At 42.9% G+C, this 23,087-nt stretch overlaps 1 protein-coding gene across 10 annotated transcripts; it reads right to left on the reverse strand.

Annotated features, from left to right (window-relative positions):
- Positions 1 to 128: 128 nt before the first annotated feature.
- SUGP2 (SURP and G-patch domain containing 2) lies at positions 129 to 23,040 on the reverse strand. 10 transcript variants are annotated; one of them, XM_075902848.2, is made up of 11 exons: positions 22,532 to 22,552; positions 21,822 to 21,973; positions 17,184 to 18,782; positions 14,776 to 14,893; positions 13,771 to 14,279; positions 13,477 to 13,588; positions 9,270 to 9,784; positions 8,246 to 8,310; positions 7,392 to 7,528; positions 3,549 to 3,669; positions 129 to 400 (listed from the first exon to the last, which is right to left on the reverse strand). In XM_075902848.2, the coding sequence occupies exons 2-10, from the start codon at positions 21,934 to 21,936 to the stop codon at positions 3,549 to 3,551; spliced, it is 3,291 nt and encodes a 1,096-aa protein (XP_075758963.2). In that variant the 5' UTR covers positions 21,937 to 21,973; positions 22,532 to 22,552; the 3' UTR covers positions 129 to 400. The 10 variants fall into 10 exon arrangements, with proteins under 10 accessions (XP_075758963.2, XP_075758961.2, XP_075758962.2 ...); XM_075902846.2 differs by having other exon boundaries at positions 129 to 2,641; XM_075902847.2 differs by having other exon boundaries at positions 129 to 3,360.
- Between the last annotated feature and the right edge of the window lie 47 nt (positions 23,041 to 23,087).

Raw genomic sequence — 23,087 nt, forward strand, 5'->3', positions numbered from 1 at the left:
AATCAAAAAAGCAACCCTATAAACAAATGATATCATACTGGTAGACTACTACATAATCCCAATTTCATGTATCAGTGCCAAAGAAGTGGTGCATGATTCCCACATTCACAAGCAAAACATCATTGAAACCAGGTTTTACCTCTACATTTATTGCAGATTTTAAAGGATTAACAATGTTAACATCTTCACTTGTACTAAAAAGAAAACTTCAGTTATCCAATAATTAAGCATCTATTTATTACTAGCTTAGCACGACTGCGAATTTGCACAGAACGAAAACTAGCAAATTGCTCTACAAGATCACTAACAGTAAAAACAACCAAAAGACAGCAGACACACCACTGAAGTTAGTTAAAATGTTCACTGATGCTTGTAGTCTTCATGGAAGAGAGCCTGGACACTAAAATAACAGAAAAGAAACTAGTAAACAAGGTAATGTATCTGCACAATGTTTCACACATGTACCTGTATTTAAATTTTCAAATCAGAGCTGCCTGCAAAAGCAGGTTAAAATAAAGGGGTGGGGGGAATCCTTTTGCAAAAGGACAGTAAGGTCATCTCTTGGTGAAACAAGATAAAAGGGGTACACAGAAACCCACTTGAGAGCAACACTGGAATCTTAGCACCAGTGCTGCTCTGCTGATATCTTGTCCAACATCAAAGCTTGGCACAAGAACGATTGACCATACTACAGTTATCCAGGGCAGCAGATTAAGATTCCCCTAGGAACTATTGTTCACATTTATTTTCAAGAATGCATAATACTCAAGGAAATTGCTCTAAACGGAGTTGAAATCAGCAGGGAATGTACCATTTTCCAGTCAGGATACTGAATTTTTCCAGACTGGATAAGTAGTGTTCAGCAAATGTACCCCAAACGGTACGGTGCCCAATCTGTTTAAACCAGAACAGGCCAGAATGGTGATCAGGGTCGAGGGGGCTGAGAAAATAGATCCCAACATAGTGTGAAGCCACACATTGATTTGTCTTTTTCTGCAAATCACACAGCATGTAGTCAAGAGATTTGCTTCCAAAATGTAAATGTGAAAGAAGAGGTGAACTGGAAGCATGTGGAAAAAATAAAATAAAATAACTGTAAACAGCAACAATGGCAGCTTTGTCAATGAAACCAAAAAGGAAAGTTAAACCCATACTAGTGGGTATGAGAAATAACTCTGGGGTCAACAGTATTGGTTCCAGAGTGTCACTTAACACAGACCATGAATGGTAGAACTCCTCTTTAAAAAAAAGACTCAGTTTTTTTCAATACAATGTCTAATTAAGCATGGGAAAGGGAAAAGTGCGGCGGAAAAAACCTCCAGATAGCTCCCTGTGAGGTAAGTATAATACTGCCAAATACTGTACCAGCTGAACTTAAAAGGCAGCCTTTCTCCAATATGATTGTGCTGATCATGTTTCTAAACATTTCCAAGCAAGGCCTATGGGATAAATCTTTGTAGCATCACCAAATATCTTGAATAAAGTCTGATGAATCAGGTAAGCTTTGAAAATACTGTATTTATAGTCCTGACATTTTAACTTCTTGTAATGTGAAGGTGGAGAAGCATGTGACGTTTATGGAAAAATTTAACTGTACCAATCATTTTTATCTGCTATTTACTGATTTAAGCAGTCATGTGCTTTCAGCTATTAAAAGTGAGTGACCAGAAAATTATATAGTGGCATATCATAGCTTAATGCTTTCATAAACACATAGAGAAATCTTGCTTTCATAAGTTAACTGATTTTACAGGAATGAAAAGGTTTTGGCGCTAAAGAATGAAAATTAAGATACTCCCTTTCAATTGGCATGTTTATTTATTTTTATAATGAGGCCATGACTGTCCTTTGCCCAATAGGGACAAGTGAGTTGATAACCAGAGATCAAGTTCTCGCATGTTCATCATTTAGGAATGCCGGACACAGTGGATTTATTGTAAGGTTCTTGCACCGACTATACCGTAAACTGTTTGCATTACAGCAACATAATGCCAGATGGAATCATTAACAACCTGCACTCTCCTGCAAGCTAAACATGCATCAGATCAAGACATTCTCTTTCAAGAGGAAGTAACGTTTGCCACTGTCACATACAAAAAGTGATGGCTCAACTATTTTTAGAAGTGTAATGATGGAGAATAAGGAGCAGGCTAAAAAGTGCAACTGATACTATTAAATTGTCACTTAGGGCAATCCAGACATGGATTTTTTACTGACATGCAAACCTGGTGAAAGATAAATGATCCAACTAAATCATGAACATTTGTCTCCAACACTACTGCTAAAGTCTTCCCTGATTTCTTCAGAACTGCTTCACTAAGAATGCTTTGTTTTGTTATTGAAGCATAGAGTATATTACTGGAGTCTCATTTTTGTTTTTAATAAAGAGAACAATGGAATACAAAAGTTCTTTAACAATGTCAGGTTTTGTTTCATTTTCCTGGCGTCTTGCAGTAAAAGAACTTCTGAAGAGCAATGTTCAATAGGATTAGAAATAAGGTGGCTCCCTAAAGTGATGCTCTGACTTAGAAAACAGATGTTTGGCTTCCAGATGATCTTCTATATTCGACTTCCATTACTATTTTAAAACAGTTCCAATCTTCTGCAGAACCCAAGTTACACCTTGTTCGCAGCATTATTTCTTTGAGGGAAAGAAATGATACAAGATTTTATTGAGCAAGACCTGCAAATTCACATAAAAACAAGAAGTACACTTAAAACTGGTACTGCTTGCTTGTTACAGTGAAAATCTCAGCAGCTGAAATTTTTGTTAGGCAGCAGAGTTGGGCATTCTTATAGGGATTCATTATGTTCGTCCTACCCAGGTAGGCATGGATGCCTGCATGCTTATTTTAAAGATTTAAAGGAAAAACATATCAAGGACTGCTTTGTCTAGAATCATGGCAGCAGTGCAAAAGATGTAGCCATTCAAAAAAGCTTAATAAAATAAAACATCTGGTACTGAGGAAAACCATCTCTCAAAGAGATTCAAATTTGACAATCTTCTCAGCCTGAGGAAGAGGCAGACTGCTTTTCCAGCTCATATTTTTCATGCTGCTTACATTTTTTGGAGCAAACCATCTTATCACATAGTAGGCATTCTTGGCCAAAGAGAAAGGTAAACAAGCACGTCTCAGAGCAAATGAGTTGTTTCTTCCTTAGAAGATGACATCCAAGTTGTCAGCTTGCACAACTAAGTACAAGGCTAACTTTAATCTTAGAAAATGTTTTGGTACATTAATATTCAAGTTCACTGCCACAGCACAGTGTGTTCTTCATACTGGCAGTATGCTGAAAACCTTTCACACAGCAGCTTTTGCATGTCCACATTTTCTAGCAAATGAGTCTCTTGAGTCAAACCTAGAAAGTAAGATGTGGGTAATTCAGCAGTCCAAAGTAGTTCTGGATTTTAACGAAATAATAAAAACCCAGGTACATTTGAAGAAACACAGCAACACTTTCACTTCTGTTAAAAGAAATGCTTTTTAAAACTGCAATATTTCAATATTTGCAGGAATTCATTAACTAGACTTGTCCATTGCACATACCTATTTACTTGCTCTTTTCTGCCTGTACATTTGTATCATTCTTTGACGGAAAACATCAAATGTATCTTCTTTATTTTCTTCCCCTGCAGCACCCAAGCCCTCCCCTGCAGAGGTAGTACCCCTAGGGAGTAAAATGGATAGTTAGCACAATTTGATTCAAATACATTATTTGAAAAAGTGTAGAAAAGATGTATAATAGCAATAGCTTCAAAGAGAGACAGTTATAGAGGAAGAATCTAATTCAGTTTCTCCGTGTGCTGTAATAGGCCAGGTTAACTGTGTATAGCTTTTCCTCCCCATGGACAGAAACAGAAAACAAGCCAAGGTTATATGATATTGCTGAGTAAATGGAAACACAGGTAGTTACGTAGCAAATCAACAATCACATAAACGCCTTTGGGTTGATCACCTGATTCATGACACACAGAGTCCCTATTTAAAATGATGGCACTAGAAGTAGCATTGTTGGCACAGAAACTACCAGATTTCTTGGGAACTGTGCAGAACACAAAATGTCTCCCAAGGTTGTACCACAGGCTACTGTTCTTCGAAAAAAAACCTGATGGTCTCTGATAGTTTCTAACACCAAACAAACTGAGGTGGAGTTGGGCCCACTGGTGCTAAAAACTGTGGTGCCCTTTCTTCAGGAGGAAAGCACATCTTTGCACTAGGAAGGCCAACAAAAGCTGAGGGGACCACTGGCTATAGCATATCAACATCTTAAAAGGGAAGCTACTGGACTGGGTAAACCAGGAGAACTCTGAGCTGGCAAAAGCCCATCTGTCTTCAGTCCATGCTGGCAAGACACATTATCCAAAATCTAGGCTTAGTGAAACCTCTCCCCGAAAAAGAATGATCCTCTGTAGAAGTTTTATCCTTCAAATCAGCTACACTTGAATGATCTTTAAAGGACTTTATAACATGAACTAATCCCCCACCTTTATGTTGGAGAAAAAAAAAAAATCAGAGAAAAAGTCATCAGCCCTGAACACAACCACAGGGTTCGGTGAGCTAGAACTGGCCTTGCTGTGTTACGAGCAGGAACTCAACGCAAGAGGCATCAAGAAACCACCCTCACTATCCAATTTCTATAACCATTTAGCCTCAGCCACCTAAGCCAGGTAGATGGTCATATAGCCCTGGAATATTTGTGCACTCTTTATAGGAGATGCAGCCTTTGCTGTCTACAGGAACTTTTGTGACTGGTACCAAGCCCCAAGAAGATTTTTTTCCTCCCTTACAATCCCGGCAGAATCTGCCTTGGAAGATCAGTTTAAAAAAAATCTCTGCAGGAAGAGCATAAAACTACTTAACAATACTGTGGTTTCTTGGCTAGAATAGGCCATTGTCCAAAGCGTGCCTTTTTCCACATGACCCATAAAAACAGGGCTGTTCCTATCCGGTTCACCAAGTCACCACTTCTATTGCATTACAAATCTTCTCAAAAGGCATCACAGAAATGCCACAACAGTGAAGAAATATATCTGTCTGTAACACGTCATTCCTCTGAATCTCCCAATGCATGTTTTCTGTTTCATCTTTTAGGCTGTCAGCACTTCAGGGCATGAACTGTCTTCATTTTCTGTCTTGTACAGTGCCAACCATTGGTGCTTAAGTAATAATGGATTTGTGAACCTGGAAGACTTCACAATACTTGTTATCATATCTACAAGAATCCCCTTTAGGATACATTCCAGGGCAAGAGTGTAAATGACTGATTAGAGAAGTTAGATGATCACTCTTACAACCAGTCTAAAGACCTTCTGCCTTCACATCTACCTCTCTCAGCTCAATCTCAGGACTGACTAAATCCATAGCTGTAAGAAATCACTTCTCTGAAAGGAAGAGAGGCACATAAGACCAGTAGTGATTTCCTATAACTGAACTTCCTGTAATTTCTGGATCCATCAGGAGACATCACGTTCATTCCTCATCTCTTATCTCCTCTATGGAAGAGGGACTCAAGAGGAAAAAGGGGATGTTATTCTCAACCTTTCTAAGACTAACCATTATCTTTTCCCTATCATAGGCAGGCCTCAAGCTTCTGTTCCATTTCCACGCACAAGAAGAATGACATATCTGTGATGCACCAACCCTGGAGACAAATGCTCTTGTTGCTTTAATACAGCAATCAAATGCAAAGGCTACTCTTAACATTACACCGAACTATCTCCAAACCCTCACACACATTATGTCTGTCCACTCCTCTTTGGTGAGATAGAATTACCCAATGTATGGGCCTTCTAACCACATCTCAGAGTGGTACTTATCCACAGAAGGCGGGATGGTTTCCAAAGCATGCAGCACTGCTAAAGGGAGGGTCACGAATCACCCTTAATAGATGAAAAGCTGCTCTGTAGAGCAATTAAAGTTATTACAGTGACACACAAGAAGGTAAATTGCACAGGATAGCCTCACTCGCATTGAGATAATCTCAGATTTGGGCCTGAGACATGCCTCCAGAGAGAAAGGAAAGAACTTAGACCATTAAAGAACCCAGTGTTTTGGAGTTTACCTAGAGAGAGAACTGCAGTTCCCTCTGTAAGTTAAACCTAAAAGGGCAGACCAGTTTTCCTGAGAGCAGTGTACAAGAAGTACATGCACAAACAGTTCTCATTTGTCTGCTATGAGCAAGTGCCTTTCCATAGATGAAAGAGCAGCTAACTTTAGGGGAAAAAAACCAGCACATTTTCATGCCTAAAACTCTTCCCTTTAGAGAGGATCTAAACCTTTTCCAGAACCCGGCAGATTAATAGATGGCTTGACCAAAAGGCTTTAACACTCAACTATTAATTGTGTGCTGGAGAAACCAAAGGATTGCAGGAGTTCTTGGCTCCTCCAAGTGTGTTGGGATAAGGAGTTCTGGAAGCTAAGGATCCAGTATTTTGAAAGAAAGTAGAAAGCTAAAGACCAGAAAGGTCACTTTCCCATAGGGCATTCTGTTTTGAAAGCAGGAGGTGGGAGACTAAAATGGTAGACAGGGTATCCCAGAAGTACAAAACCACACATTTGGCTAAAAGACACCTAACCTAACTAAATGAATGAATTCTGTTGAAGAAGAAAGATGGGAAAAAGTTTCCCTAAGAAAGAAAACAATAAATCAACAAAGTATTTCATTCTGCCAGAATTTCCCATATAAGTAAAGCACTGAAATGTTTTTTGAGCTCCTTGTTTCTATTTGCAGCTTGGAAAAACTATTACCCACTATCTGGCCTGGAGGAGAACACTGGAGAAGACATCTCTGAAATTTAGAAAAGCTTGTAAAATAATAATGTATGCATTTCAAGAGAAATGCATGCTTACCTTCTAGGAGATGCACTTACCTCTTTGCAGGATGCAGTGGAAAGACTCTTATGTTTACAGTGGAGATGGTGTATTACCTAACACATAAGTACTGTGTGTGGAACTCCAGTGAAGTCTATATATTACAATGCACCAACTGGAATTCTGCATGCAGAAAGCTTGCAAAATAAAAATCTATTTTTCCCCTTCTAACAGAGCAGGGCACCCTATATTACAAGGCTTCCACACAGAGCAGGGTGCCCTCCAGATTTTAGGCTGTGTAAATAAAGAGCCTCAAGGAAGCATTTCCTCCCAGCCTTCAGCAAAGTCCATTCAGGTGGCAGGAAACAGCCTCCCCTTGGAAAAAACTTCACCCAAACTGATTAGTAGATACATGAGGCCTCCAGTCTCAACTCTGAGCAGCCCAAGGAGCAGATCAAGAGTGGGAGTAAGACACAGGACTGATCCCCTCAGGACAGGACAGGGACCCACAATTGCTACTAGCAGCACGGTATTTTCCAAATAAGTCTAGTATTTCTGCAGTTTGTTCCCATTACATACACTTTCACAGGCTCTTTGATTCCTTTTCCTTGTGAACCAAGGCCACGTCCTTCTTGCCAGCCCATCTTCTGCAGCATTTGGAAACCCACATTCTTAACGGTCAATTTCTTTTGTAAAAATTCTAAGTCTTTTGGTTTCTGCAGAGAGAGAGAGAGAAAGCCAGGGAAGAGATTTTGGTACATCCTCATCAGAAACTGCCTGCAAACTGTGTCCAAGTTCCTGAATGTACAGAAACAGATTTAAAAGAATATGCTTAAGTGTTAGGTTTCTTCATCATGAAGAAAAGTGTCAGCTTAAGAGTAATAGTTTGTGTAACCACTTTTCAGAGAACTAAAACCAATGTATCTGACAAGTTACCTTTACTGTGTCACTGGTTTATTTAATCTATGCACCGGGAATGGAGGGAAGTTGTCTACTCTCAAACAATGCCCTGTTAGAACATAAGAATGGCCATACGGAGTCAGACCAACGGTCCATCTAGTCCAGTATCCTGTCTGCCAACAGTGGCCAATACCAGATGCCCCAGAGAGAGGAAACAAAAGGTAATCACCACATGATCCCTCCTGTCACCCACACCTCCAGAGAAACAGGGGCTAGGGAAACCATTTTTACCCATTCTAGCTAATAACCATTGATGGATCTAACTTCCATGAATCTATCTAGCTCTTTTTTGAACCCTGTTAAAGTTCTAGCCTTCCCCACATCCTCTGGCAAAGAGTTCCAGAGGTTGACTGTGTGCTGAGCTGTTCTTTGCAGGATCCAGGCCTAAGGTTCGGACTGCCATGACAGCAATTTACAGAAGCTGCAATAGAATTATTTTCATAAGACAGAGTAAAATTATACAATTTTCTCACCTTCTTCTTCTTTGTAACAGGGCGACCTCGGGGTCTGTCATAGGCAATTCTGACAGGTTCATGTACTGGGAAGTAAAGCAAAGACAAAAGTCAACCATGCAAGTTACCTATTTTAATATGGAACTAGTGAAACACATATTCATGACTCTCACTTAATGCCTTACTCTACTACCACTACCAAAGACATTAAGGTTAGAGTGCATAAAACCCAAAGATTTTCCAAGGCACAAGTGAGCTCTAGGCACTTAATTCCCATTCACTTTCAAAGGGAATCAAGCACCTAACTACTTTTCGTACCTTTGATAGTCTCTCTCAAAAGTAATATAGTCTAAGGATCAATTTCTGCAAGGACTTCATATTTCTTTTAGATCCACTCACTTTGAAAATATTTTGGTGAAAAGCCAAATCCAGACTGGCACATAAATTAGTTCATTGTGTCTTGTTGCCACTGCACATATGGAGTCAATTTTATCCATATGTGGTAAAGATACTAATGAAAATAGTCAGTGAACATGTGCAGTAGTCAGTTTTCCGCATAAGTATCACTCAACACAAAAGAAATAACATTACCATATTGTCACATTACTTGACAAATTCCACTTTTGAGATAAAAATATCAAATGAAAATACTTCCCGATGAATATTTTCATGTTGTAAAATGTTCATAACAGACTGACTTTCTATGTACGTTTATTGCCAGAGCTAGAAACAGATGACGGAAGACCTTCACCAACCCACCTTTTTCTCCCTTTGTTTAATAACAGCAGAGAGGAGTGTGAGTATGCAATATCCACATATGCTCACTGAATACAAGCATTGTTGAGACAACCCTACACCACACAAGTTAGGAGTAAGTTTTACTATTGTATCAAAATGCAATGACTGTCCATCTGTTCATTGGGATGTGCCAATGGCTATTAAACAAACATTTTTATATATATTATGAAATCAGCAACCACAAATATATAGGAATTCAGGGACTCCTTGCTGAGGACCCAGAAAACACCCTTGAAATGATACGTACCTTTTGGTTCCTCTATGAGGCATACCCTCTTAGATGCAGGAATCATGCCAACTTTCAGAGATTTGCTACTAATTCTTTTGCGAGGGAAAGGGGTACCAGGAGCAGAAGCTGGCACCTGTGTTGACAGATTTGGGGTAGTACTATCAGAAGCTGAGCTTGGTTGCATTTCACTTGTTGAAGTATCTTCTCCTGTTTTGGACAGGATTTCTTTGGGTGCAGCCTCCTCAGCTCCACCTGCTGAGACCTCTTCTTCCCCCTCCTCTGTGTGCTCCATTTCCACTTCTTCCAAGGTCTGAGAGATATTCTCTTCAAGTTCAGCTTCTTCCTCTTCCTCCTCATTGTCCTCTTCCTCCTCCTCCTCCTCTTCTAAATTATCCAAATTTCTCTCTTCAGGTTTATCGCTTTCACCAGGGACAGCTATTTCTGAAACAGCACTAAAGTTGATGGATGGGCACAATTCATAGACTTTCATTCGGTAAAATTTGAAAGCAGAACTGTTTTGGTCTTGCAGAAACCTGGACAAAAAAGTGCATTGAAAAGCATTTAAATTCAACAACTAGAAGAGAATTCCTAGGAGCACCCATATAATTAGATACTAAATATGGATTTAGCAAAAAAAGAAAAAAAAGTTTGATGTAGTCATTACAGTGTTATTTTTGTATTATTATGGACTACTACAGGAGCTCTCACCCACATACAAAAAAGTCTAATTGGCCCAAGAGACAAGTGCCATTACACCAACAAAAGTTTGGCCCATATCAGCATAGGCCCACAGAGCAGTAGAGTTGTACCAATTTATAGCTTTAGCCCACCGTGTTCGACATCCTAAAAACAGTTTAGAATGGCCAGGCCAATGGCCCACCTAGCCCAATATCCTGTCTTCCAGTGCCAGGTGCTTCAGAGGAAATGAACAGAACAGGGCAATTTATCAAGCAATCTATCCCTAGATGTCTAGTCCCAGCTTCTGGAAGTCAGAGGTTTAGGAACAGCCAAAGCATAGAGCCACATTTCTAACCATCTTGGCTAACAGCCATCCTCCATGAACTTTTTTTGAGGTGGGGGGAGGAGGGGGGGGATGGGAGTCCTGTAATATTTTTGGCCATCACAACATCTCACAGTAATGAGATCCACAGGCTGCCGGTGCATTGTGCAAAGTAGTATTTCCTCATGTTTGTTTAAAAACTATTTTCTATTAATTTCACTGGGTGACCCCTCTTCTTGGGTTGCACAAAAGTGTAAACAACACTTTCTTCTTCACTTATGCCACATCATTCATGATCTTATGGACCTCTCTCATATTCCCCCTTGATCATCGTTTACAAGTTGAACTGTCCACTCTTTTTAATCTCTCCTCCCATGGAAGTTACTCCATACTCTAATCATTCTGTTGTCCTCCTCTAACTTTTCCATGTTTTGAGATAGGTTAACCAGAGCTGCAATTTTCAAGGTATGCATATCAGATGGATTTATATGGTGGCATTATGATATTTATTATTTGTCCCTTTCCTAACATTTCCTTTCATTCTGTTTCCTATTACTGGATTTCCACTGTGCATTGTCTGAAAACATCTGCTCAGCTATGTACACTGACTCCAATATCACAGAGTGCTAACTGCTAATTTAGATCAAATTATTTTGTATTCACAGTTGGGACAATATTTTCCAACTAGCCAATTAGCCCATCATAAAATGGGATTTTCAGGTCTCTCCTCCACGTCTGTCTTCTCTCCTGAGCCTCCGGTCTCTCGCTCTTTCTTCCTCCTACTGCCTCCCCCCCCCTCAGCTCTCCTCCACCTTCTGCCTCTCTCTCTCAGCTCTTTTTTTCTCTTCTCCCCCTTCTGCCTCTCACTCTCCCTTTCTCCTCTTCTCCTCCTCCTCCTCCTGCCTCTCACTCACTCTCTGCTCTTTGTCTCCATCGGGGATGCACGCTTGTGCAGGTCCCGCCCCCTGGGTGTGTATGACACCGCCCTGCCACTCTTCACCTCCCGCCGTGGCACTTGGCTGAGTTCTGTGCCGTTCAGCCAGGCTGTCGCGGGGGAGCAAGCAGCTGTTTGGTCTCCACCGTGGCAGCCCAGCTGAACAGCGCAGAACTCAGCCAAGCACCATGGCAGGAGGCGAAGGAGGGCAGGGTGGTGAAGTACACGGCCAGGCCCTGCTCCCTGGCCGTGTATGTCACCACCCCACCTTGCTTCCCCTCCTGCCGTGGCACTTGGCTGACTTCTGCGCTGCTCAGCCGGGCCACCGCGGGGGAGCAAGCGGCCGTTTGGGCCCCACGGTCCCCATTGCTGCATGGGGAGCGCGGACCCCAAACAGCCACTTGTGCCGCTTGCTCCCACGCAGCGCCCTGGCTGAGCGGCACAGAAGTTAGTTGAGTGCCACGGCAGGAGGAAACAGCGCTGCCCAGAGGGAACAGCCAGCGTTTCAGAGTCACAGACATTGGGCTACTATATATATGTGCATTACTTTGCATTTATCAGCGTTGAATTTCATCTGCCATTTTGTTGCCCAGTCACCGAGTTTGAAGAGATCGATCCCTTTGCAATGCTTCAGTCAGCTTTGGCCTGACCTACCCTGAGTAATTTTGTAACATCTGCAAACTTTGCCACTTCACTGTTTACCCCCTTTTCCAAAACATTTATGAGTATATTGAACAGCACAAGCCCAAGTACAGATCTTTGGAAGACCCCACTTTTTACCTCTCTCTATTGTGAAAGCGACTATTTATTCCTACCCTTTGTTTGCTACCATTTCATCAGCTATTGATCCATGATAGGAATGTCCTTCTTATCCATTGATTGCCTACTTTGCTTAACAGCATTTGATGAGGGTCCTTGTCAAAAGTTCTCTGAAAGTCCAAGTACTCTACATCTACTAAATCACTCTTGTCCACATTTGTTGACATCCTCAAAGAATTGCTTTGGGTTGCACAATTGCTTTGGATGTAAAAAAATTACATCTCCCATTTATCACAACGTCTGTGCATTCTGGAGAGATTCTAGTCTCCTCTCAGCTTCACATATTGACCACTAAGGACAATAAGTTAAAGAAAGACAAATATTTTGACTTGGTAAAACAAATCCAAATCCTCTATTCCTATAAATATTTAAATTTACAGTTGATATCTTCTTTAAGAACCAAAACACAGTGGCCAAATCTACACTGGCAAGTCACAGCACATTAAATCAGCTCCCAGTGCTGTAACTCCTGAGGTGTCCATACTGGCAAGGCACTTAGCATGAACTAAAACTGCAGATTCTGCACTCTAGGTAATTCACCTTGACGAGAAGAATAGAGCTTGCTGCACTATGGATACAGCCTTGGGGTTCCAGTGTGGACACTTGAATTTTTTGCTGCATTCTGACTGGCCTCCGGAAATGGCCCATAATCCCTCACATCCTCTCTGCTCCTTATTTTTGAACTCTGCTGTCTGCCCTACAGGCATATGCATATCCAGAGCTTCATAGGGCAGCCTGCATGCTGTATGGATTTGCTCCATGTCCTGGATGGATTTGCCCCAGGACATGGAGCAAACCATTCAAGTGGAATGTTCCTGTTATTGAACACACAGGCAGGCATCTGTGTGAGAGAGAGAGCTGTACAAAAAGCTGGGGAGGAAGGCGGGGGGCAGAGGGTAGCGATGCAAAATCCTATTTAATTGGTTAACTGGATAAGCATAATGTTTGACCGATTAACTGATTAAGGGGATTTAGCAGGGGGACCCCCTCTCCACAGATGGATTGTTTCCTACAGCTATCTGAATTTACGAGACAGCATGGTGAGATCCCCAAAACAGTCTTTTATTCTCTCCCTCATACACATACACGCTCTCCGTCGCACTCTCACCCCTTCCCCTGGGCTTCTGCAGAAGCTGCTCTCAATGTAGTAGCATGGAGCAATAGGACTGGGAAACTTGCACCATGTGATGCTGACTGCCCCATGTGGCACTGCAAACATGCTCCACCATCACAAGGAGCACAGTGGACACACAACAGTGGTTTCCTTGCAGCACTCTGTGAACAGCGCTGTAACTGGCAGCGTAGACATAGCCAGTGATATTAAACAAAGATCTATGTAACTGAATGAGCAAGGCCTTAGCCAATAGCCAAAAGACAGATCTACGTGTCAAACGGTAATTCTACATTAAAAGCTTGATATTGTAATTTCTCTTATTAGACTATTTACACAAATGAATATGTAGGTTACTCACCAAAGATCGGGGTTGTCTGCACTGTTATCTATGCTGAACTGCTCAATTTCTGGTCCCACCTGAGCAACAAATTTGGCAAGCTTCTCAGCAGTTTCCATTGTTTTAGCATCCACTGCAAGTGAGAAAACAGTATGTTTGTACAATGCGTAGAACAATGGGGTCTATATAGTAATTAAACTCTCAAGACACTATGACATGAAAAATAATACTACCAAGTAGACTATTTTACTCATATCTTAATGCCTTGTTCATACTACTAGAGAATTTAAGATCTAATCTCAGATCTTCACCTACCATCAGGAAATTGAGACAACATTGCCTGGGAATGTCCAGTGGATGCCAATAAATCCTCAGTGTCTGCCCCTTCTCCCAGTGACAGAGAAACTTCTGGACTGGTGACATGCTGTGAGGAGCCAGCTGTGTCCAAAGAAGAGTTCTTCTCAGACATGCTGATTTCTGATATGGAAGATTTTGACTGGACCGAACCTTGGGTGAGCTTGTCTTGACGTTTCAGCATCGTGCCAGCTGAAAGCACAGTCTGTGTCCCTATGGTTGATTTTCTCACTTTCCTGCCTCTAACTCCATGCTGTGTAAAAATTCCAAGTCTTTTTCTTTTAAATAGCCTTTTCTTGATACTTGCTACTTTCCTGGCATACAACATTGCCCTCACTGATTCTGTTGCAGATTCTTCTGGTGTTTTCCCCTCTCTGCCTCCTTCCTTTGCAGATGATGTCAATCTTTGCATCTCTGATAACTTTAGTCTGTAGTATTTATATTCTAGACTATCTTCTTCAGACAAGAACCTACATTAGAAAAGAAGAACACATACAGCATGTGAACACATATACTGAAAACAACCCCCATATTTCAAGAATGTCATGGCACTGACTTGAATGGAGCAGGATCAGACACTAAATAGGGCAAACAAGTACGTTTCAGTTGAATCTCAGAATTATAACCATCAGAGTTAAAAACTGATCAGTCAACCACATACATCACCTGGAACCGAAGTACACAATCAGGAAGGAGCAGGGACCAGAAACAAACACACAGACAGAACAAGATTGTGTCAAACGTGAGCTGCTAAAAAATAAAGGAAAAGCAGCATTTTTCTTCTGCATAATAAAATTTCAAAGATGTATTAAGTCAATGTTCAGTTGTAAACTTTTGATAGAATCCCCATAATGTTTTGCTCAGAAGTACAAAGATTTCAGAGTTACAACCAACCTTCCTCCTCAAGGTGTTTATAATTCTCAGGTACTACTATTCATTTAGAACTAACTTCTCCAAGATACCTACCAATATTCAGGACAGCTCTTCTGAGCAGTTCTCTCTTTTGCTGACAAAGTGCCACTAACAATACTTTTCACTAGTTTTTCAATTGTCTCTACAACTCTCCGATCAGCTCGCTGTGGAACTGTAATGACAAAAGGGCACGGTAATTGTATTATTCTTGTTAATAAGATGTGAAGATGTCCAACCAGGTTTATAACAATATTCCAGCAGTAAGCCCGCTATTGTTAACACACTACAGGCCCATTTTCGCTAGACTGATATTTTAGGTGTAATCAGCATAATAAAAGGGGGAAGTGATCATGCAATAATCAAAGAATATAGGGAAATACGTGGCAGGATATTAATTATACTAGTTTTATAGCACAACAATTAGTAGCAGTACATAAGAACAACATGAGAACGGCAGTACTGGGTCAGACCAAAGGTCCATCTAGCCCAGTATCCTGTCTGCCAACAGTGGCCAGCACTAGGTGCCCCAGAGAGGGTGGACCGAAGACAATGATCAAGAGATTTGTCTCCTGCCATCCCTCTCCAGCCTCTGACAAATAGAGGCGAGGGACACCAATTTTATCCCCTGGCTAGTAGCCATTTATGGACCTAACCTCCAGGAAATTTAAGTCTAGTTTCAATTCCCAGTCAAATAATGGAGGAAATATTGAAGAAAATTACAACACACCGAGGATGATGGAATCAACAGCTATTAGTAGTAGTAGACATTATAAAGAACAAATCTTTCAGAATGAATAAAGGTAACTATTTATCTCAACAGAAAAGCCACTGTTTGCAATATAATCAATTTTAGCATCATCTGAAAGAAAACATCTCAGAATTTCATTTACAATTATTTCAAATTTGCTTGAATAAAAGTGTCATAAGAACTAACATCTGGTTTAATAATTAGAGCCCTGCAAATCTACAGATATCCACTAATGGACTATTCTTTGCATTTGGTGGATTGGATGCAGATACAAATTTTATAATTATGTTTTTTTAATACAGTCCTGCACAACCAAACAGTCATGACAAACAGCAATGTAATGAATTAGTGAGAAGCGTCTACCGGGAAACTACAGGGACTGGTGTAAGGTAGTCTTTAGAGGAATTTAGTCCCGCTTGAAACTTAAGTCAAATTTAAAAAAGTCAACAGTAGTTTCACCTACTATATTTACCTCAGTGTCTGCCTCTCAACATTTGTGGTTTTACAGATGCACTTTCCCATCTTTTAAATATTAACAGAAAAGATGCAGGTAGAATTAATGAGAATAAATTAAGAAATGGAAAATTTTGACTAAAAAAAAAAAATCAGGGAAAAATGTTGGGGAGCTCTTAGGTCTGGAACAGCACCATTATGAGCAGTGTGGCTTAAGGGACAGAGAACTGGGCTGGTGCTGTGACCCTACAAAATGTAATTGTGGATCTGTCACTGATCACTTACATAATCTGGACAAATTAATTCAGCTACAAAATGAGATTTATATACATGCAAAGAGTGTGGTGAAAATTAGTTATATTTGAATACCACTTTAACAAATAGTTTGCTTTTCACATTTTCACTCAAGGCAAATTGAGGAAGTCCTATCATTTGGAACATTTAAATCTAGACTAAACATCAATAAGTGTATTACAGGCAGTCCGCGGGTTACGTACAAGATAGGGACTGTAGGTTTGTTCTTAAGTTGAATTTGTATGTAAGTCGGAACTGGTACATATTGTAGGGGAAACTCTAGCCAAACATTTCTCCAGAGCTCAGTTTTATTCTCCCACACCTCACTTCCCTCAGTCCTTTATTCTCAAGCTGAGGTGTCTGCTGAGAAAAGCCGCTCCGCGTCTCCCTGGTCTGCTGGGGGGGAACGACGCTAGCTTCGCGTCTCCCTGGTCTGCTGGGGGGAAGCAGCTAGTGCGGGGTTGCCTCACCCCGTTTGTAAGTAGGGATCTGATGTAAGTCGGATCCATGTAACCCGGAGACTGCCAGTATAAGGAACTAGCATTATTTATCTAATGTGGCTCAGGTCCTTAACTTTTTTTTTTGGGGGGGGGGGGGGGCAAAGAGGGGGAAAAAAGGAAAACTCATACCAGGGCTGTTTGCTCTTCCTCTTTCTGTCTCTATTAGGGAGTGACAGCAAAGCACACAGCTCATCTGTCCCCTGCACTCTCTACAGCCAGAGTGAGTAATGCAGCAAAATGTGTACTTTCCTCTCATTCCCTGATGAAGGGGAACTGCCAACAATGTCCCTAACTTCTATGATTATATGAAAAAAAAATCTAATAAATGTGTCAAAGTTATTGTATGGCTGTGGTGTCCAACACACTAGCCATATGTGGCTATTTGGCTAGCTGAGTGTAGCTAACTGGCTAGATGGCTGCTGCTTCAGAACTGGTTGGACATCGTGGTTTTATGGCATTTTACTTACTCTTACTTTTAGGTTTTGTGTCAGGAGCCATTTTTTTAAGCTGTATTGTTGACTCAGGTTCTATTTTCTTCATCTGAATTGAATAGCCACTTTTCTCAAGCCATACTTTCAAGTTTTCTATATATTCTCTTCCAAATAATGTTGAATCATCAAAATTTGGGAATGAAGTTGGTGTTGGAGCCATTTCCTGGAGACCAATAGCTTCAAGTATTTTCTCTTGCCTGAAAGCAGAAGCTAATGCAAAGGTTTGGCCCAGAAGTGCCAAGGACTTACGACACAGAGAAATGGTGGTCTCAAAAGCACCTGCCATTTCTCCAGAATTACTGAAGCCATTTGTCTTGATACTTAATTCATAGGCATTGCAGGCCATAAGCAGAGGTGTGACACTCTTTAGAAGACGGTCTTGGAGCCTCATTATGTACTTATCAAAAGGCTTTATGACTTCAAAGAAGCAGTTCTTAGTCTTCATGGCACCCTTGTCCAACAACATATTTAAGAATTCATTGTCTACTTTGGGAGTCTTCAAAGCAGCATGTTGTAAATTTTTGATAGTAAAGAAACAATAATCTCTGTGCTCTGGCTTTAGTGAGCATTTAAACGAAGCAAGCATTTTTGCACACGTTTCTGTTTCCAGCTCAAAGAGAGCCCCAAAAAGCTGTTGAAATTCTGCATCATTTTTTATTGTGTGAAATCCAGCCCATTTTATTATCTCTATTCCAAAGGTTGAGAATATGTCAGATTTGTCCACAAGATCAAGATTAAGCTCTCTGAACACATGCGCAGACTTAGGAAGTCGAAGAACAGGCCTTTGGGTTGTCACAGTTGGCCTCTGATTAGGTCGTATGATTAGCTTCTGATTAGGGCGCTGAGCAATTGCAGACCTCTGGTTAGGTCGTTCTGTAGTTTCTGACATCTGATCAGGTTGCAGAGCGGACTTCTGATTAGTTAATGGTAGTGGTTTTTTGGTGTTCCATTTCTTTAGAGGAGTTTTGATATCTCCTTTAAACACTTTATTTTTAATCAAGACTCTTGTAATAGGTTTTCCTCTCAGAATCCTTCCTCTACTGAGGTTGCCTCTGCGGACTGGGGGTCTAAACTCACTCTCAGATTGAAGTCCATATTCCAGGTCATAATCCTGACTTTCTACATTCCCGTACTCGTCTTCTAGAAGTCCTGGTGACCTAAAATCACCCAAGAGTTCAGAAGAGCCAAAGTCTGAGTCATGCAATCTGGAGGATTCCCGAGGGTGAGGGCGGCCATAGTCCCGGTCCCGAGAGGCAGGGCGGCCATAGTCCCGGTCCCGAGAGGCAGGGCGGCCATAGTCCCGGTCCCGAGAGGCAGGGCGGCCATAGTCCCGGTCCCGAGAGGCAGGGCGGCCATAGTCCCGGTCCCGAGAGGCAGGGCGGCCATAGTGGTCATGGTAGTAGCTATCTTTCCTCATGAGAGGGCTACTAGATCTGTAAGAAGGTCCTGGATAGTCCTCTCTAGAGTCTTCTCTCCAGTCATCATGAGGATGGTGTTGGGGACCATCATGTGAGTATCTTCCATCATCATGAAAACTGTCTTCATATCTGGATCTTGGAACTGATCTTGAATGAGCTGCGAGGAACAGTTCAAAAGAAGACATGAGGACAACATAAAATGTTTTATGTACTAAGTGTTCAGGCACATTTAGAAATCTGAGCAACCAGCACTCCTAAACACGCCCTCAAATTAGAACCCAAGTCCAATTCAATGAAACATTTCTCTCATACTTTTTTTCACCTTGTAATTGAAAAGCAATACATATAAAAAATGTCTAAGTTTTTGCATGATAAATAATTACTTAAAACATTTGAGTCACATATATATTTAGAATGTGTCCATCTGTGAATCAGTCTATCAGCCTCCTATGGTAAGAGCTATGGCCCCCAAATCACTTTCACTTTCTTCACCTGATCACTTTCTTTGATAGGATATCAAGCCTTGTGGATAAGGGAGAAGTGGTATACCTAGACTTAAGTAAGGCATTTGACACAGTCTTGCATGACCATCTTAACAATAAACTAGGGAAATGAAACCTAGATGAGGCCTAATCTAAGGTGGGTGCATAACTGACTGGATAACCATTCTCAGAGAGTAGTTATTAACGGTTCACAATCATGCTGGAAGGGCATAACAAATGGGGTTCCACAGGGGTCTGTTTCGGGACTGATTCTGTTCAATATCTTCCTCAATGATTTAGATGATGGCATAGAGAGTACGCTTATTAAGTTTGCAGATAATATCAAGCTGGGAGGAGTTGCAACTGCTTTGGAGGAGAGGGTCAAAACTCAAAATAATCTGGACAAACTAGAGAAATGGTCTGAGGTAAATAGGATGAATAAAGACAAATGCAAAGTACTCCACTTAGGAAGGAACAACCAGTTTCACACATACAGTATGAGAAGTGATTTTCTAGGAAAGAGTACCACTGAAAGGGATTTAGGGCTCATAGTGGACCATAAGTTAAACATGAGTCAACATGTGTGACACTGTTGCAAAAAAAGCAAACATGATTCTGAGATGCATTAACAAGCGTGTTGTGAGCAAAACAGAAGTCATTCTTCCGCTCTACTCTGTGCAGATTTACACCTCAATTGGAGTATTGTGTCCAGTTCTGGGCACCACATTTCAAGAAAGATGAGGAGAAATTGGGTCCAGAGAAGAGCAACACAAATTATTAGAAAACATGAGCTATGAAGGAAGACTGAAAGAATTGGGCTGGTTTAGTTTAGAAAAAAGACGACTGAGAGGGGACACGATAGCAGTTTTCAAGTATCTAAAAGGGTGTTAGAAAGGAAGAGGGAGAAAAGTTGTTCTGTTTGGTCTCTGAGGATAGGCCAAGAAGCATGGGCTTAAATTGCAGCAAGGGAGGTTTAGGTTGTATATTAGGAAAAACCTCCTAACGGTCAGGTTGATTAAACACTGGAATAAATTACCTGGGAAAGTTGTGAACGCTCCATCACTGGAGATATTTAAGAGCAGGTTGGATAGACATCTATCAGGGATGATCTAGATCCGTGGTCACCAACCAGTAGATCTCAGGGGCTCTAAGAGTAGCTCTTGAGCCCCCTCTGAACTGCGCATCTGCACAGTACGTTTACATTAGATTTCCTCATGTAATGTAGGCGGGGCTTCAAGGAAGGGGCGGGGCAGTAGATCTTCGCCTGTTCTGAGACTTAAAAAGTGATCTTAGGTGTAAAAAGGTTGGAGACCACTGATCTAGATGGTGCTTGGTCCTGCCATGAGGGCAGGGGACTGGACTTGATTACCTCACAATATCCCTACCAGCTCTAATATTCTATGATTCTATACCTCCCTGCCTCCACTATGTTGATGGCTCTGTACCAGAGGCCGCAGTGCAAAGAGGGGCAGGTGAGAGCTGATACTCATGGGGAGTTGGCTTTTAAGTAGGCTCCCCAGGAGCACTTGTTCCTGGGGAAGCACCTGTCCTCTCACACTGCTGCCCCTGTACCAAAGGGAGTAGGGGAGAGCAGAGAAACCCTGCTGGATGGGCTAACTCACCCTGAGTCCCTCCTCACCTCTCAATCCTCACTCGCCCACAGCCTCCTGCCCTCCCACATCCCCCAGGCCCTGTCTTGACTCCTGCCACTACCTTTCTAGCTTGGTCAATTCAAATTTAATTCAAACTAGCTTATTTTAAAATTTCCAGTCCTATGGAAGTAGTTATCTTCCAGGACTAGCACTTCAAACATGTTTAAGGACATCTGAATGAGAAATAATGAAGTTAATAGCATCTGAAGATCACATACTGCACACATGGCTAGACATGACTCCAGCACCGCTGTGTTTTTCTTCCTTTTAAAAACAAAGGAAATGCACACTACCATATGTTGACATGAACCTACATGGCCCCCTCTTATTACCTGACCCCCTATTACACCTGTGCTTATTTCAATGATTAAACAGGCAGGATAAAAGTCTATGTTATGATTAGGAGTCTGAAGTCCCAATGAAAATAAACAGTTGCCGGACTCTGACTGGAGTAGAATTTGGTCCAATGTGTTATTTTAAATGAGCAATTTAAAATCTAGTTTAATTGGTTAACCAGTTAAACATATGGTTAACTGATTAACGGAGGAGCAGCTGGGAGAGCCACTGCAGCCCAGCTGGGCCAGAGCAACCCCTATTCCCACCAGCAGACAGAGGGGACACTCCAGCCCAGCCCTCCCCCATCATAGGCACGGATCACTCCATCTTAGAGGACAGCAAGCAAGGGACCTCCTTCGCTCCCGGTCCTGCATGGGGTGGGAGCCAGCAACCCCATGCAGAGGCCAGGTGAGGGTTAGGGTTAGGGTTAGGGTTAGGGTTAGGGTTAGCTAGGGTGATGCTTGCTGGGTTACCACCCATTCACATCTCTAATTTAAATGCTTTATTAGATGAAAATACATGGGAGACATTATTATACACTGAAATAAATTCACTGAGCTAGTGTTGGTAACGCTCCTTTGCCCTTACAAAATGCAAATCGGAGAAAACTTACATTTAATAAGAATTTATAGTAAGAAAATGTCCAAATACTAACAAATTATGATCCATACAGCAACTGCCCGAATCCACAGGTGAGGCAAATCAAGAGTTCATGTGGGGCCTTACCTTTAAAATTATGGATTGTTTCTTCTATAGCATCGCTTCGGTCCATCCGATACCTTTTCACTTTGTCTTGCACCACGGCATCAAAAGTCTCCCGCGTAATTCGTCTTGAGGCCATTTCTACTCTGTCGCAAGAAAGATGCTCAGTTTTCTGACTGAAATTAAGGAGGCGAACGGTTAACAGGTAAAGACGGTTCACGGGGCTGGAGCAGCCTCCCCACCAGCTGCGGGCAGACAGCACTCCAGTTGGGCCGGAGCAGCCTGGGGGCTGGCCAGGGCATGCAGAGAGCAGCCCGGTCTGGCATGGGGGCTACTCCAGGCCCCCCCCCCCCCCCATAGCGTTGAATCGGTTAACTGGTTGGAGGATTTTACACCCTCCCAGAAACCCACCGGCGGTTTGCAAAGGGACGTGCTCCCGGGGCACGCACAGGGCCACAGGGGAGGGGCTGGGCAGCATGTTCAGATAACGCGGGGGGGGCTGCTGCTCCCCAAGCCCGGGGGGGGGGTCCAGCCCAGGACGGGAACTAGGCACAGACTGAGCTGGCGGACAGGCCCCCCCCCCCGCCGCTGCTAGGGGCTGCCCGGGCCCCGCGCCGCCCGAGGCCTCCAGCCGCCCCCGTGCGCGGGTGGGGGGCCCCCCGCTGGCCGCGCGCCTCCCAAGGGGGCTTTTCGAAAGCTCCCCCCCCCCCCGGCGAGCCCCGCCCTCACCTCACCCCGCCCCGGCAGGCAGGACGCAACCCTCCCGCTCGCGTTCGGTGCGGGCCAGGAAGCTCCCAGCAGCCTCTGCGGGGCCCCCCCTCGGAGGCAGGCTCGCGTCGCGCAGGCGCGGTTTCCCCTCGCGTCTCCCCGGCGCAGGCGCAGTCGCGGTTTCCCCTCGCGTCTCCCCGGCGCAGGCGCAGTCGCGCCCCATTCGCCTGAGGCGAACGTGGGGGGGGGGGGAAGGGAGATTGTATTGTATTTAAAACGGGACGCCCCCGGGACCTCGCCCCCACGCGGCGAGCTGAGGTGGTGGGACTGAGTGGGAGCTCGCCCCGCCTCTCACCCGCGGGGCGGTGCAGACGGTGGCTCGCCAGTGCCCGGCAGCCGCGATTTAGCCACCCGCTCCGGTCAGCTCCTCCAACTTGCGACTTCTTAGTCGCCACAAGGCACTTGGCCTGGCCGACCGATCGCGCATGCGCAGGGGGAGGACGAGGCGTTTTGCTGAGCACAGAGATGAACAGGCACGCGCAGGAAGGGTTGTGCGCGTGCGCAATGCCTATCTCCTTTTTT

This window comes from Pelodiscus sinensis, chromosome 32, assembly GCF_052426305.1.
Source record: "Pelodiscus sinensis isolate ZL-2025 chromosome 32, ASM5242630v1, whole genome shotgun sequence".
NCBI classification, from domain to species: domain Eukaryota; kingdom Metazoa; phylum Chordata; order Testudines; family Trionychidae; genus Pelodiscus; species Pelodiscus sinensis.